This window comes from Cuculus canorus, chromosome 2 (genome assembly GCF_017976375.1).
Source record: "Cuculus canorus isolate bCucCan1 chromosome 2, bCucCan1.pri, whole genome shotgun sequence".
Classification (NCBI taxonomy): Eukaryota; Metazoa; Chordata; class Aves; order Cuculiformes; family Cuculidae; genus Cuculus; species Cuculus canorus.
In genome coordinates this window covers 112,790,318-112,800,328 of record NC_071402.1, presented here as the reverse complement: position 1 = coordinate 112,800,328, position 10,011 = coordinate 112,790,318, and the positions used below count along the sequence as shown (strand labels likewise).

At 48.7% G+C, this 10,011-nt stretch overlaps 1 protein-coding gene and 2 non-coding genes across 3 annotated transcripts; all 3 read right to left on the bottom strand.

Annotated features, from left to right (window-relative positions):
- Positions 1–3,573: 3,573 nt before the first annotated feature.
- Positions 3,574–8,977, bottom strand: RPSA (ribosomal protein SA). The gene is made up of 7 exons (XM_054060456.1): positions 8,852–8,977; positions 7,531–7,698; positions 6,826–6,944; positions 5,171–5,416; positions 4,221–4,349; positions 3,812–3,980; positions 3,574–3,718 (listed from the first exon to the last, which is right to left on the bottom strand). The coding sequence occupies exons 2-7, from the start codon at positions 7,661–7,663 to the stop codon at positions 3,624–3,626; spliced, it is 891 nt and encodes a 296-aa protein (XP_053916431.1). The 5' UTR covers positions 7,664–7,698; positions 8,852–8,977; the 3' UTR covers positions 3,574–3,623.
- Positions 4,844–5,001, bottom strand: LOC128851537 (small nucleolar RNA SNORA62/SNORA6 family). The gene has a single exon (XR_008448905.1). It is a non-coding gene; the product is annotated as a small nucleolar RNA SNORA62/SNORA6 family (small nucleolar RNA).
- Positions 6,019–6,177, bottom strand: LOC128851536 (small nucleolar RNA SNORA62/SNORA6 family). The gene has a single exon (XR_008448904.1). It is a non-coding gene; the product is annotated as a small nucleolar RNA SNORA62/SNORA6 family (small nucleolar RNA).
- Positions 8,978–10,011: the final 1,034 nt, after the last annotated feature.

The window sequence follows — 10,011 nt, the reverse complement described above, 5'->3', positions numbered from 1 at the left end:
CTGGAAGTCTGCTTTCCTGAAATGTAGTGTCCTGACTATACGCCTCACCTGTCCCATATCCCTCTCGACCACCAGTGCACAATTACTGCAGCCCAGGCTGCCACCGATCCTAACGTCACTGATAAGTTCACTTGTATTGGTGACCGTAAGGTCCAGTATTGCATCTCCTTGGGTGGGCGTCTCTATCAGTTGGACTAAAAATTACCCTCAATGCACTCCAGGAGTCTCCTGGATTGCCTACAGCTTGCCGTGCTAGTTTTCTGGCATATGTCTGGGTGGTTGAAGTCCCCGACTAGGATGAGAGCTTGCGAGCGTGAAGCCTCCTGTAGCTGGAGGAAGAAGACTTCATCAGTTGTCTCTCCTTGATCAGGTGGCCTGTAATATACACCACATAGTATATACCACAAGGTTCCCGTTGGTTTTTCTATCTTTAAATTTTACCTACAAGCTTTCAACCTGTTCGTGGCTACTCTTCAATGACAGCTCTTCACATTCTATCCCTTTCCTGAGATAGAGGGCAACGCCTCCACCCCTCCTTCCAATCTGTCTCTTCTGAACAGCCTGTAGCCGTCGATAGCCACATTCCAGTCATGGGACTCGTCCCACCACGTTTCCATGATGGCAAGTAGATCATAGCTTTCAAGTAGCACAGTAGCTTCCAGCTCCTCCTGCTCATTACGCAAGCTTCATGCATTAGTGTAAAGGCACTTCAGCTGGGCTGCCAGTTGCCTCACCTTCCCATTGGACCCTTTATTACCTATAAGGTGTTTTGGAGAAGCATCCTCCCTAACACCTGACCCCTGACACCCGTCCTTCCACCTCTTGTTAAGGACTAGCTCGATGTTAACCCCCTCCCCCTTCATATCTAGTTTAAAGCCCTATTCTACAAGCCCCACAAGCTCCCAGGCAAAGATCCTCCTCCCCCTCTGAGAAAGGTAGCTCCCATCTGAAGCCTGTAATCCTGGTGCCGTGTAGGCCATCCCCTTATCAAAAAACCCCAAAGTTATTGTTGTGACACCAGCCATGGAGCCATTTATTAATAGACTGGATCCATCTGAGCAGTTCTGTATCACCACCTGTAACTGGGAGGAGGGAAGAAAGAAAATCACCTGGGCCCCTGATTCCCTCAGGAGCTGTCCCGAGGCCTTAAAATCACTTTTAATCCCCCTTGGGCTTCTTACAGCTGCTTCATCGCTTCCCACATGGAGCAGCAGTAATGGGTAATAGTCAGTTGTTTCTCACCAGGTTGGGAAGTTTCTTGGTTACATTCCTTACCCGGGTTCCTGGGAGGCAGCAGACTTCCCCATGAGTGGGTCTGCTCAACATATCGGACCCTCTGTCCCCTTCAATAGAGTCTCCTACAACTATGACTCTCCTGTTGGTCCTTGTGGCAGTTGTAGCAATGAAGCTTTTACACCATTTCAGTCTCCGACCCTGCTCTGATATGGGTGCATCTCCCTCCATGTTTTCCTCTGGTCTGTCCTCCACATTCAGAGCCTCAAATCTGTTGTGGAGTGACACCTCAGGTGGTGTGGGCAAGGAGGAGGTTAATTTTCTACCCCATCGGTGGACTCGCTTCCACTCCCTACCTCCTTTTGAGCCTTCGCCCACAACCTTAGGGTGGGAAGATGCCAGATCCTTTTCATCTTGGGCTCTTACCTGTGTCTGTGTCTTCCCTTGTGCTTTGGAGCTCAGGGTGTGATCCCGTCGGTCTATTTCCATCTCACACTCCCTGATGCTCCTCAGTCTCTCTACTTCCTCTTTCAGCTGTGCTACCAGGCTGGTTCTATGATCATCTACTTCCCACCCCCCTGCCACGGGCAGGGATATGTCCCACATCATATTTGTCCCATATCACATTTGCAAGATATTTGCCACACGGAAGCTCTGGCAGATATAGATTCCCACCATGCCCCTACTGCTTCCTCTGCCCCCTGTGCCCCTCCAGTATTCTCCAGAACGTAGCTTTCCTGCTGGAGTCTTCCTGCAACACGCCCTCTGCTGGTGCAGCCAAGGCTGCCTCCTTTTCTGAAGGGCTGTCTTTTCTAAAGGGCTGCTATTCACCCCCTCCACAGACCTTCAGGCAAATGAGTTCTCCTGTCCCACCTCAGTTCTCCCCAACGGGTAATTCTGAATCCACATGCAGAGATCCCACTCCTGACCCTCTTTTTTTTCCAGGCTGCATGGATCCACCTCTCACTGGCAGTCTTTGGTCCTAAAAAATGACCCAGAAATCCTGAGATGAAAATAATCACCTTCCAGTAATGTGGCAGAAATAGTTCAGTAACAAGTACTCAGGTGCAGCTATCGCTGGCTTAAAACAGCCCCATCGCCTATAGGGGAGCTGTCTGATGACCACCTCATTCTCAATATCTGGAACATATGCACACAAAGGAGGTTACAAAACAGATAAAGAACAGGGGCAATGGCCAAACAGCAATAGCAGTGATTCAAAGTACAGAGTGGTAAAAGCCTGTGCTCCAAGTTTAGAAACTTTTAATGTAGTAGGAATGAAAAGAAAGACCAGGGCAACAAGTTATTTTGTGCAATCTCAGAGCTGAGGAGCGAATCAGCAGCTGCCGTACAAGCTGTCTGTGGTCCAGCTACGGCACTCACCCAGAGCCCCAAAGCAAACACGCTCTCACCCCACCCTGACATGCACTGACAGACCTCTGATGGCAGGAAGTAACCTTCCCGCCGCTGGGGGCTGGAAAGTAGAGGAGACGCAAGGATATGCCAGAAATACATCTGGAAAACACCGCACACAAACGAAATGGGAAGCTTCCTTTGAATAGATACTGTGCAGTAATATACATAGTTACTTCAGATGTTTTTACTGCCAACAGGCATCTTACAGTAAAAGCAAACAAGCAGATGTGCTAAGGGAAAACAAATTAATATTCTTTAAAGGTTGGTCAACATGGCTTAAGATAGAAAAATAGTGAGACTGCAGAAACATGGAAGAAGGGATCCAATTTAAAGACTTCTCCAATGGAACACTCATTTCTCTTGGTGAAGGGTCTGCCTCCCATTACTGCCATTAACCACAGAAATAATATAATCCTTAAAAGTTAAAGCAGATGAATTAACTTTTTGTTTGAGGATTACTGCAGTGTTTTTGAGGAAGGTACCAGTAACACAGACGCCAGAACTGTTGACCCACCACAGGAGCAGTTTCTACCATGCCATCGCTCACACTGGTGAAACCCCGTTTGGGACAAGCTGAGATTCATATCCCCACTGTGGAGAGTGGTGGGAAAACCAGATCCAACCCAGACATCCCGAGGTGACATCCACACACGCCTCTGGACAGCAGACACATCATCCTCCTGCAGTTGGCCTCCCACTGGCCAGTTGGAAGCTGCCACGACACCAGTCGGGTGTGGAGTTAGGGAAGGAAATGGAAACCTGGCCTCAGGCTCACGCTGGCAAAGCCTGCAAGCCCCCAGCTCCACCGAATCGGGTGGAACAGAGTAGTTCACAGACCCTCTTACCCTTGGCCAAGGACTGTGGCCCATGCCACCCATGTATTCCACCTCCAAAAAGTTTAAAAAAGCAACACCAAACACAGCGTGTATTAAATCAGTCTTTATTTCTCTTGCAGTACTACAGCAGGACTGAAGTTAAGACCACTCTGTGGTAGTGCCAACCCACTCAGTAGCCTGGGCTGTGGGAGCTGCTGACCAGTCCTCGGTGGCAGGCTGGGCACTCCAGTCCTCTGCAATTAGAGACAACAAAGTTTAGTGCACCCCAGCTCTTTTTACTCACTACAACATACACCCCACTTTCCACAGACATCCCCCAAACCCACCTGTGGGGAACTGCTGGATGGGCACAGATGGGACCTGCACTCCCTCAGACCAATCTGCAACCTCAGGCTGAGGAGGAGCAGTGAATTCAGGAGCTGGGGCTGTCCATTCAGTCTGGAACTCCTCCTTCGTAACTGCCTTCTCAGCAGCAGCCTGCTCCTCCTTTTCAATCTGCAGTGGATGAAAGAGCATAGCCTACGTCTCACAGAAACACCTCACCACCCTCACTATCACATACCAGACAATATGCACCAACCAACAACAGACAAGTAATTAACCAACATCAAAAGTGTGAAGCGCAGCTATTATGCTGGCAAAATCTGTCTTCAACAGCAGACACATAGAAGCATGGAGCAGGAGCACAAGCACGACATCTCACATAGCCACATTTTCCTTCCACAGGTCCCCTACCTCCTCTGGATCCCTGTAGAAGTACAAGTCAGGCATGACTTCCCATGGGTGCTCACGGGAGATGGTGCCACGCATACGCAGGACCTCCCGAGCCAGCATCCACCACATGAGACCCACTGAATGAGCCCCCTGGAACAGAAGAAAGGATTGAAGAGCTCCTGTAAAGTTAAACCTTTGAAAACACCTTTTTTTTCTTTAAAAAAGCAAAAGACTTATTTGCACTCAATCCAAGACTCTTGCTTGGCAAGTGAAAGGCATTACCTGCTAACGCCCAGACTTACATACTCGGACTCAGGAAAGGGCAACTTTTCAAGTTCCCAGTGACATTTTCAGGTGTTCACAAAAATCACAGCACACCTCAATCACCAGCATCTTGATTTGCTGGATATAGCATAGCCTGAAGAGATTCTCCTGCTATGAAGTTTCATACTTCTCACTACCCCATCCAAATCTCATCACACATGCTCAGATTTGGCTTCTGTTAGTTTTGGTAAATGACAAGATCTACATAGAGATCAAAGATGGTTTCCCATCTCCCTAGACCTTACTTTTCAGGTGGTTTCTAGCAAGGTAACATTTCAGAACACTTTATCAGTTCACTTTATCTTTCATTCACATTCATAAGCTGTGGCAAGAGTGATTACAAAACTCCACTCCTTGGGCCGCAAAGACCCTCATGGTTGTCAGTGAAGTCCTGCCAGGTTACTATAGCACACGACCTACACTTGAGAGTTCCTTGGCCAGAAATTGGCCTCAGCTCCAAGCTCCAACTGTGTGCAGCTCATCTCCTCCTCCCTGCCCACCTGCTAGCTTGCAAGAAGCCTTAATTAGCTCATCACGCTAGGAGACATGCAAGATATAAGACAACTCTCCCCTGCAGAAAGCATACCTCTTGCAGTCTAAGCATTCTCTGCAGGAAGCAGCTTTGAACGCTACAACAAAGCCAATACCTTATTGTTGCAAGGAATAGCAATATCCACATAGCGCAGTGGGGAGTCAGTGTTGCACAGAGCAATGGTGGGGATGTTGACGTAAGATGCCTCTGTCAGTGGCTGATGATCAGCCCGGGGGTCGGTAACAACCAGGAGTCGTGGCTCACGGAAAGCTGCCTGGATCTGGTTTGTGAAGGTACCAGGGGTGAAACGTCCAGCAATAGGAGTAGCCCCAGTAGCGGCAGCAAACTTCAGAACAGCACGCTGCAAAGTGGACCAGAGCAAAGGTGAAGCAGGAAAACTGCATTTTAACCGAGTCGCATAGGTACGCTGTCAGTGAACACGCACAAAATTTAACTGAACTATTTGTTTTGATTCCTGTGAAATCAGGGATCACCAACAGCTCTGTATTCAGAATGAGACAAAATAAAATCGCTTTTAAAAATAGCTCCAACAACTGAAGTTAAGTAGATTATATCCAACAGCAAAGCAAGAAGGCAGGGATACAGAAAGTCTTTTTTATTTTCCTGAACTTAATCACTTAGTCACAAGCTCTACTCGAAAGTTTCATAATTAAATCATGAAAGGGCAGATAAAAGAAACTGCTTATGAAAAAGCAAAGCTTATTTCATTATCATAGAGGAGTTTGAGTTGGAAGGGACCTTAAAGATCATCTAATTCCAACCCCACCATGGGCAGGAACACCAATCACTTCTACTTCCTTTTGCTATACAGCAATAGAACTTCGGGAACCAAATGAAAAGCTCAGCTGTAAATACACACAAATTGTAGCTGTCTCCACTAAACCTGCAGTTGGCAGCTCCTACTGGCAACAGGTTTCAACTTCTCAGGCATCAGCCAGTTGGCCATGTGGCAGGACCTACTACCAAACTCCATTCATAGAGGGAGCTCCTCTCCTGGCATTAGCAAAAGCCCCGCCATTGGTTTGCTGTAGCACACTTCCGACACTTGAGAGCTCATCGGCCAGAAACTGACCTTAGCATCAAGCTTTAACAGTGTGCAGGTCAAGTTCACAGGAACACAAGCTTTTCCTTAGTAAATCCACACCACATCATTCATAACCTACTTGTATGACTGTGGCACCACCTGCCCTACTCTAAAGAAACTAACGTCACAGACAAACTTCAGTAGCTAATTAGATTTTATTTAAAGATTGTGTCCCCTTCTACGACAGAATATTTTTGCTAAAAATCTTAAGAGGTGAAATGAAAAATATACTAGTTACTATACCTGTCTCAGTAACAGAAAATGTTGTCTTTGAAAACTTTTGTATCAGGCACTTATTGTCCCTCAAAAGCAGTGCGAATTGACTCACAGAACTGGGGAGGGGGGAGCACATCAGGGGACAGACTACTAATATGCCAGAAATCCAGCAAGAAGTATGGAAGAAATATACTCCCTTCATTTTGGCTACACGGATATGGAAGAAAAACACATTATCAAATATCCTGAAATTACAGAAACAAGGAGGGGGTTTCAACTGATCTCTTGTAAGCTGCAAGAACAACACAAGAAACATGCTTCCACAAAAAGCATTCCAGAGCAAAAATTCACGTTGCTCCCTTTTATCATCAAGCTGCCACTGGCAGGCAATGCACAAGAGATGTCCTGCTCCTGAGACTGTAGGTCTTATGACCAACAGATGTCCGTACCTGTCCAGTATTTCTAGAAGAAATCACGCTCACATCAGCTGGGTTCTCAATGGCAACAATGGCACGGGCTGCCAGAAGGAGCTTTTCCCAGGTCCTCTTCAGATTAATGATGTAAATACCTATTGATAAAAAAAAAGGCTTTAGAGCAACCAGCAAATAAAAGATCCTAAAACAGGATAGTTTCTCTGCCATTAAACCTGTCACACAGTTGTGGTTACTCCAAAATTCTAGTTGGTGGACAGCTATTGCAAGGAAAATCCTCCCACGTGGTTTTAATAGAGCACAGTTCCAGCACCTATCAACACGAAACAGGCCTTTAAAGTATGGTGCAACTCCAATTGAAGAACAATGCAAGCAAGTAGCAGAAATCACTACTGAGACATTAAAACAGTTCTGTTAGTGTACCCAAGAACTAGCAGAAGTGCTCAAACCTAGCTATGACAGATTTACCAACTTCTGAGACCCATATTTTGTCCTACTTCTCAGAGTAACACGACTCTCTCCCTGCTCCTGCAGGGGGCGTGGATCCTGTAAAGGTCCGTTCCAAACCAAAGCATTCTATGATTCAGTCACTAAAGACGTCTACACCTTTCCAGCCACGGAGGAACTGCTGGAGAGCTCAGGCATTAGCACTTCCCTGCTTTCCTCATCTGTGCTCCTAAAATCCCTACTGTCCAGCCAGGGTCATCCATCCTATGGGTTTACCATCGCTTTTCCTTTTGTAGATATACTGCTCCATCTGGAAGTCAAGGTTGGTGCCTCCCAGGTGGGTCCCGGCAGCAAGGAATTTGAGGACATCCTCCTCCTTCATCTGCAGGACATCGAGGCCTCCGGACATTGTGGAGATTCCCTTTAGAAGCAACGACAGGGAACCTGCAGGAACAAGCACCCAGCTCAGCCCCACACACTCAGCCTCGCAGGGACTCCCATCACCCTCCTCCCCAGGCAGTGATGTTGGCAAATAAACTCTCTAAGACTTGGAGTTTTACAAAGCAAGGATCCTTTATCAGGCCTGGGTAACATGAGAGAGCAACCTCTATCCATCGTTGCAGTGAGATGAGAGCTGGGGACAGAATGGATTTCCCACTTACACGCATACATGTAAATTTTCCCAGAAATCTTATGCATAATCTATTACTTTCAAAGGACTTTTTCAGTGACTTTCCAGTACCTAAAGGGAGCCTAAAAGAAAGGTGGGGAGGGACTTTTTACAAGGGCATGTAGTGATAGAAAAAGGGGAATAGCTTTAAATTGGAGAGAGGCAGATTTAGACTAGACATAAGGAGGAATTCAAATCGCCATGAAAGTGGTGAGGCACTGGAACAGGTTGCATGGGGAAGCTGTGGATGCCCCAACTCTGGTCAGGTTGGATGGAGCCTTGGGCAGCCTGGACTGATGGGAAGTGTCCCTACCCACCGCAAGGGAGCTCGGACTGGAAGATATTTAAGGCCTTTCCAACCCAAGCTAGTCTATGATTCCAAGAACTAATTTTAATGTTATCATGAACTTCACAACAGTCAAAGCTCTTGCGAATTTGCAGCTGGCTCCAGCCCCCTTCTTGACCTTGCATTAGACATAAGAGAAGCACTGCAAGCAAAGGTGGTTACAGAAGCAGACGCCTCTGTTCAGCAGATATCACACAATAAGGTGCTGTAATCCTTAAAGAATGAACAGCATCTGGAAAAATTGTTTTTAAGAAAACAGGCTGTCAGAGGAATTTCCTGACTAACTTTCAAAAAATACCATTACTTAAGGTGAAACTCAACCCCGCTCTAGCTTAAATCAAAGGTTTTTTTTGTCATAGTATCTCCTCCTGGTACCGGCGGGGCCGAGCCCACGCGCCCGCCAGGAGCCCCGGCCGCCATCATGGCCGCTCCACCGCCGCCGCTCCACCGCCTCCCCCCCATCCCCAGCCCCGCGTGCGGCAAAGCCGGAGCCTTCCCCGCAGCTCAACCCAGCCCGGAGCAGAGGGGCGCGGCGAGAGCCGCCGCTAGCGCCGCAAGGGCGGCCCGCGGCCCGGACTCACGCTGGCAACGCCGTGTGGAGGCCGGGGCAGGCGCGGAACGGAAAGGACGGACACTTCCGCCCGGAGGCTATTTATAGCCTCTCCAGCCAATGGGAAGCCGCGAGGAGGAGGGGCGGGAGCCCGGGGCGGGGCCGAGGGCTGCAAGGGGCGGGGCTTTCCGGGGAGGGTGAGACGGGGGCGGGGCCAGGGGCTACAGGGAGCGGGGCCAGCAGCTACTGGGGCGTGGCTAATAGCGGGGGGCGTGATCAGAAGGCGGGGCGGGGCCAACAGGCAGAAAGGGGGTGGCCAATAGCTTGTTGGGGAACCCTCTGCATTAAGAACCTTCCCCCGATGTCCAACCTCAACCTCCCCCGGCACATCTCCCTGCCAGTCCCTCAGGTCCTATCCTTGGTCACCAGAGAAAAGAGATCAGCGCCTGCTCCTCCTCTCTCCCTTGTGAGGAAGCAGTAAACTGCTATGAGGTCTCCCCTCAGTCTCCTCTCCTCAAGCTGAACAGACAAAGTAGATGCTCCTCATACGACTTCCTCTCTAAACCCTTCACCAACTTTGTGGCCTCCTCTGGACACCCTCCAGTAGCTTGATGTCCTTTTTATACTGCAGTGCCCAAAAGTGCACACAGCACTTGAGGTGGGGCTGCACCAGTGCAGAGTAGAGTGGGACAACCTCCTCCCTCGACTGGCCAGCAACGCCGTGCTTGATGCACCCCAGAACATGGTTGGCCCTCTTGGCTGCCAGGACAAGTTTATAGCAGCTCCTAAAGTGATTGCAGAAGGAGGAGGCCTCTTAAGAGGCTGCAGCCTCTCTGCGGCTTTCCCATTCCTTTTTCACGTGTGGGCAATGCCTGGCTCGGTGCTGCACAGGGTGAGAGAGTTTGTGTGGTCAAGGCCAGCCCTGTCTTTTGGAGAAATTCCAGATTACAGCAGAAGTAACAGCCTTCCAGTACTTATAGGGAGCCTACAGGAAAGCTGGGGAGGGGCTCTTTATCAGGGAGTGCAGTGATAGGATGAGGGGTAACAGTTTTAAGCTGAAAGAGTGGAGATTTAGATTAGATATTATGTAGACATCTTTTACTGTGAGGGCAGTGAGGCACAGAAACAGATTGCCCAGAGAAGTTGTGGATGCCCCATCCCTGGAGGTGCTCAAGGCCAGGCTGGATAAGG

Bases quoted from the DNA above. Each gene is read 5' to 3' on its own strand.
- RPSA (XM_054060456.1), bottom strand. From the start codon at position 7,663: ATGTCCGGAGGCCTCGATGTCCTGCAGATGAAGGAGGAGGATGTCCTC. The intron at 5,417-6,825 runs GTACGGACATCT...TCCACTTTGCAG, and splicing joins CTTCTAGAAATACTGGACAG to CGTGCTGTTCTGAAGTTTGC. The intron at 4,350-5,170 runs GTATTGGCTTTG...CTTCTGTTCCAG, and splicing joins CTATTCCTTGCAACAATAAG to GGGGCTCATTCAGTGGGTCT.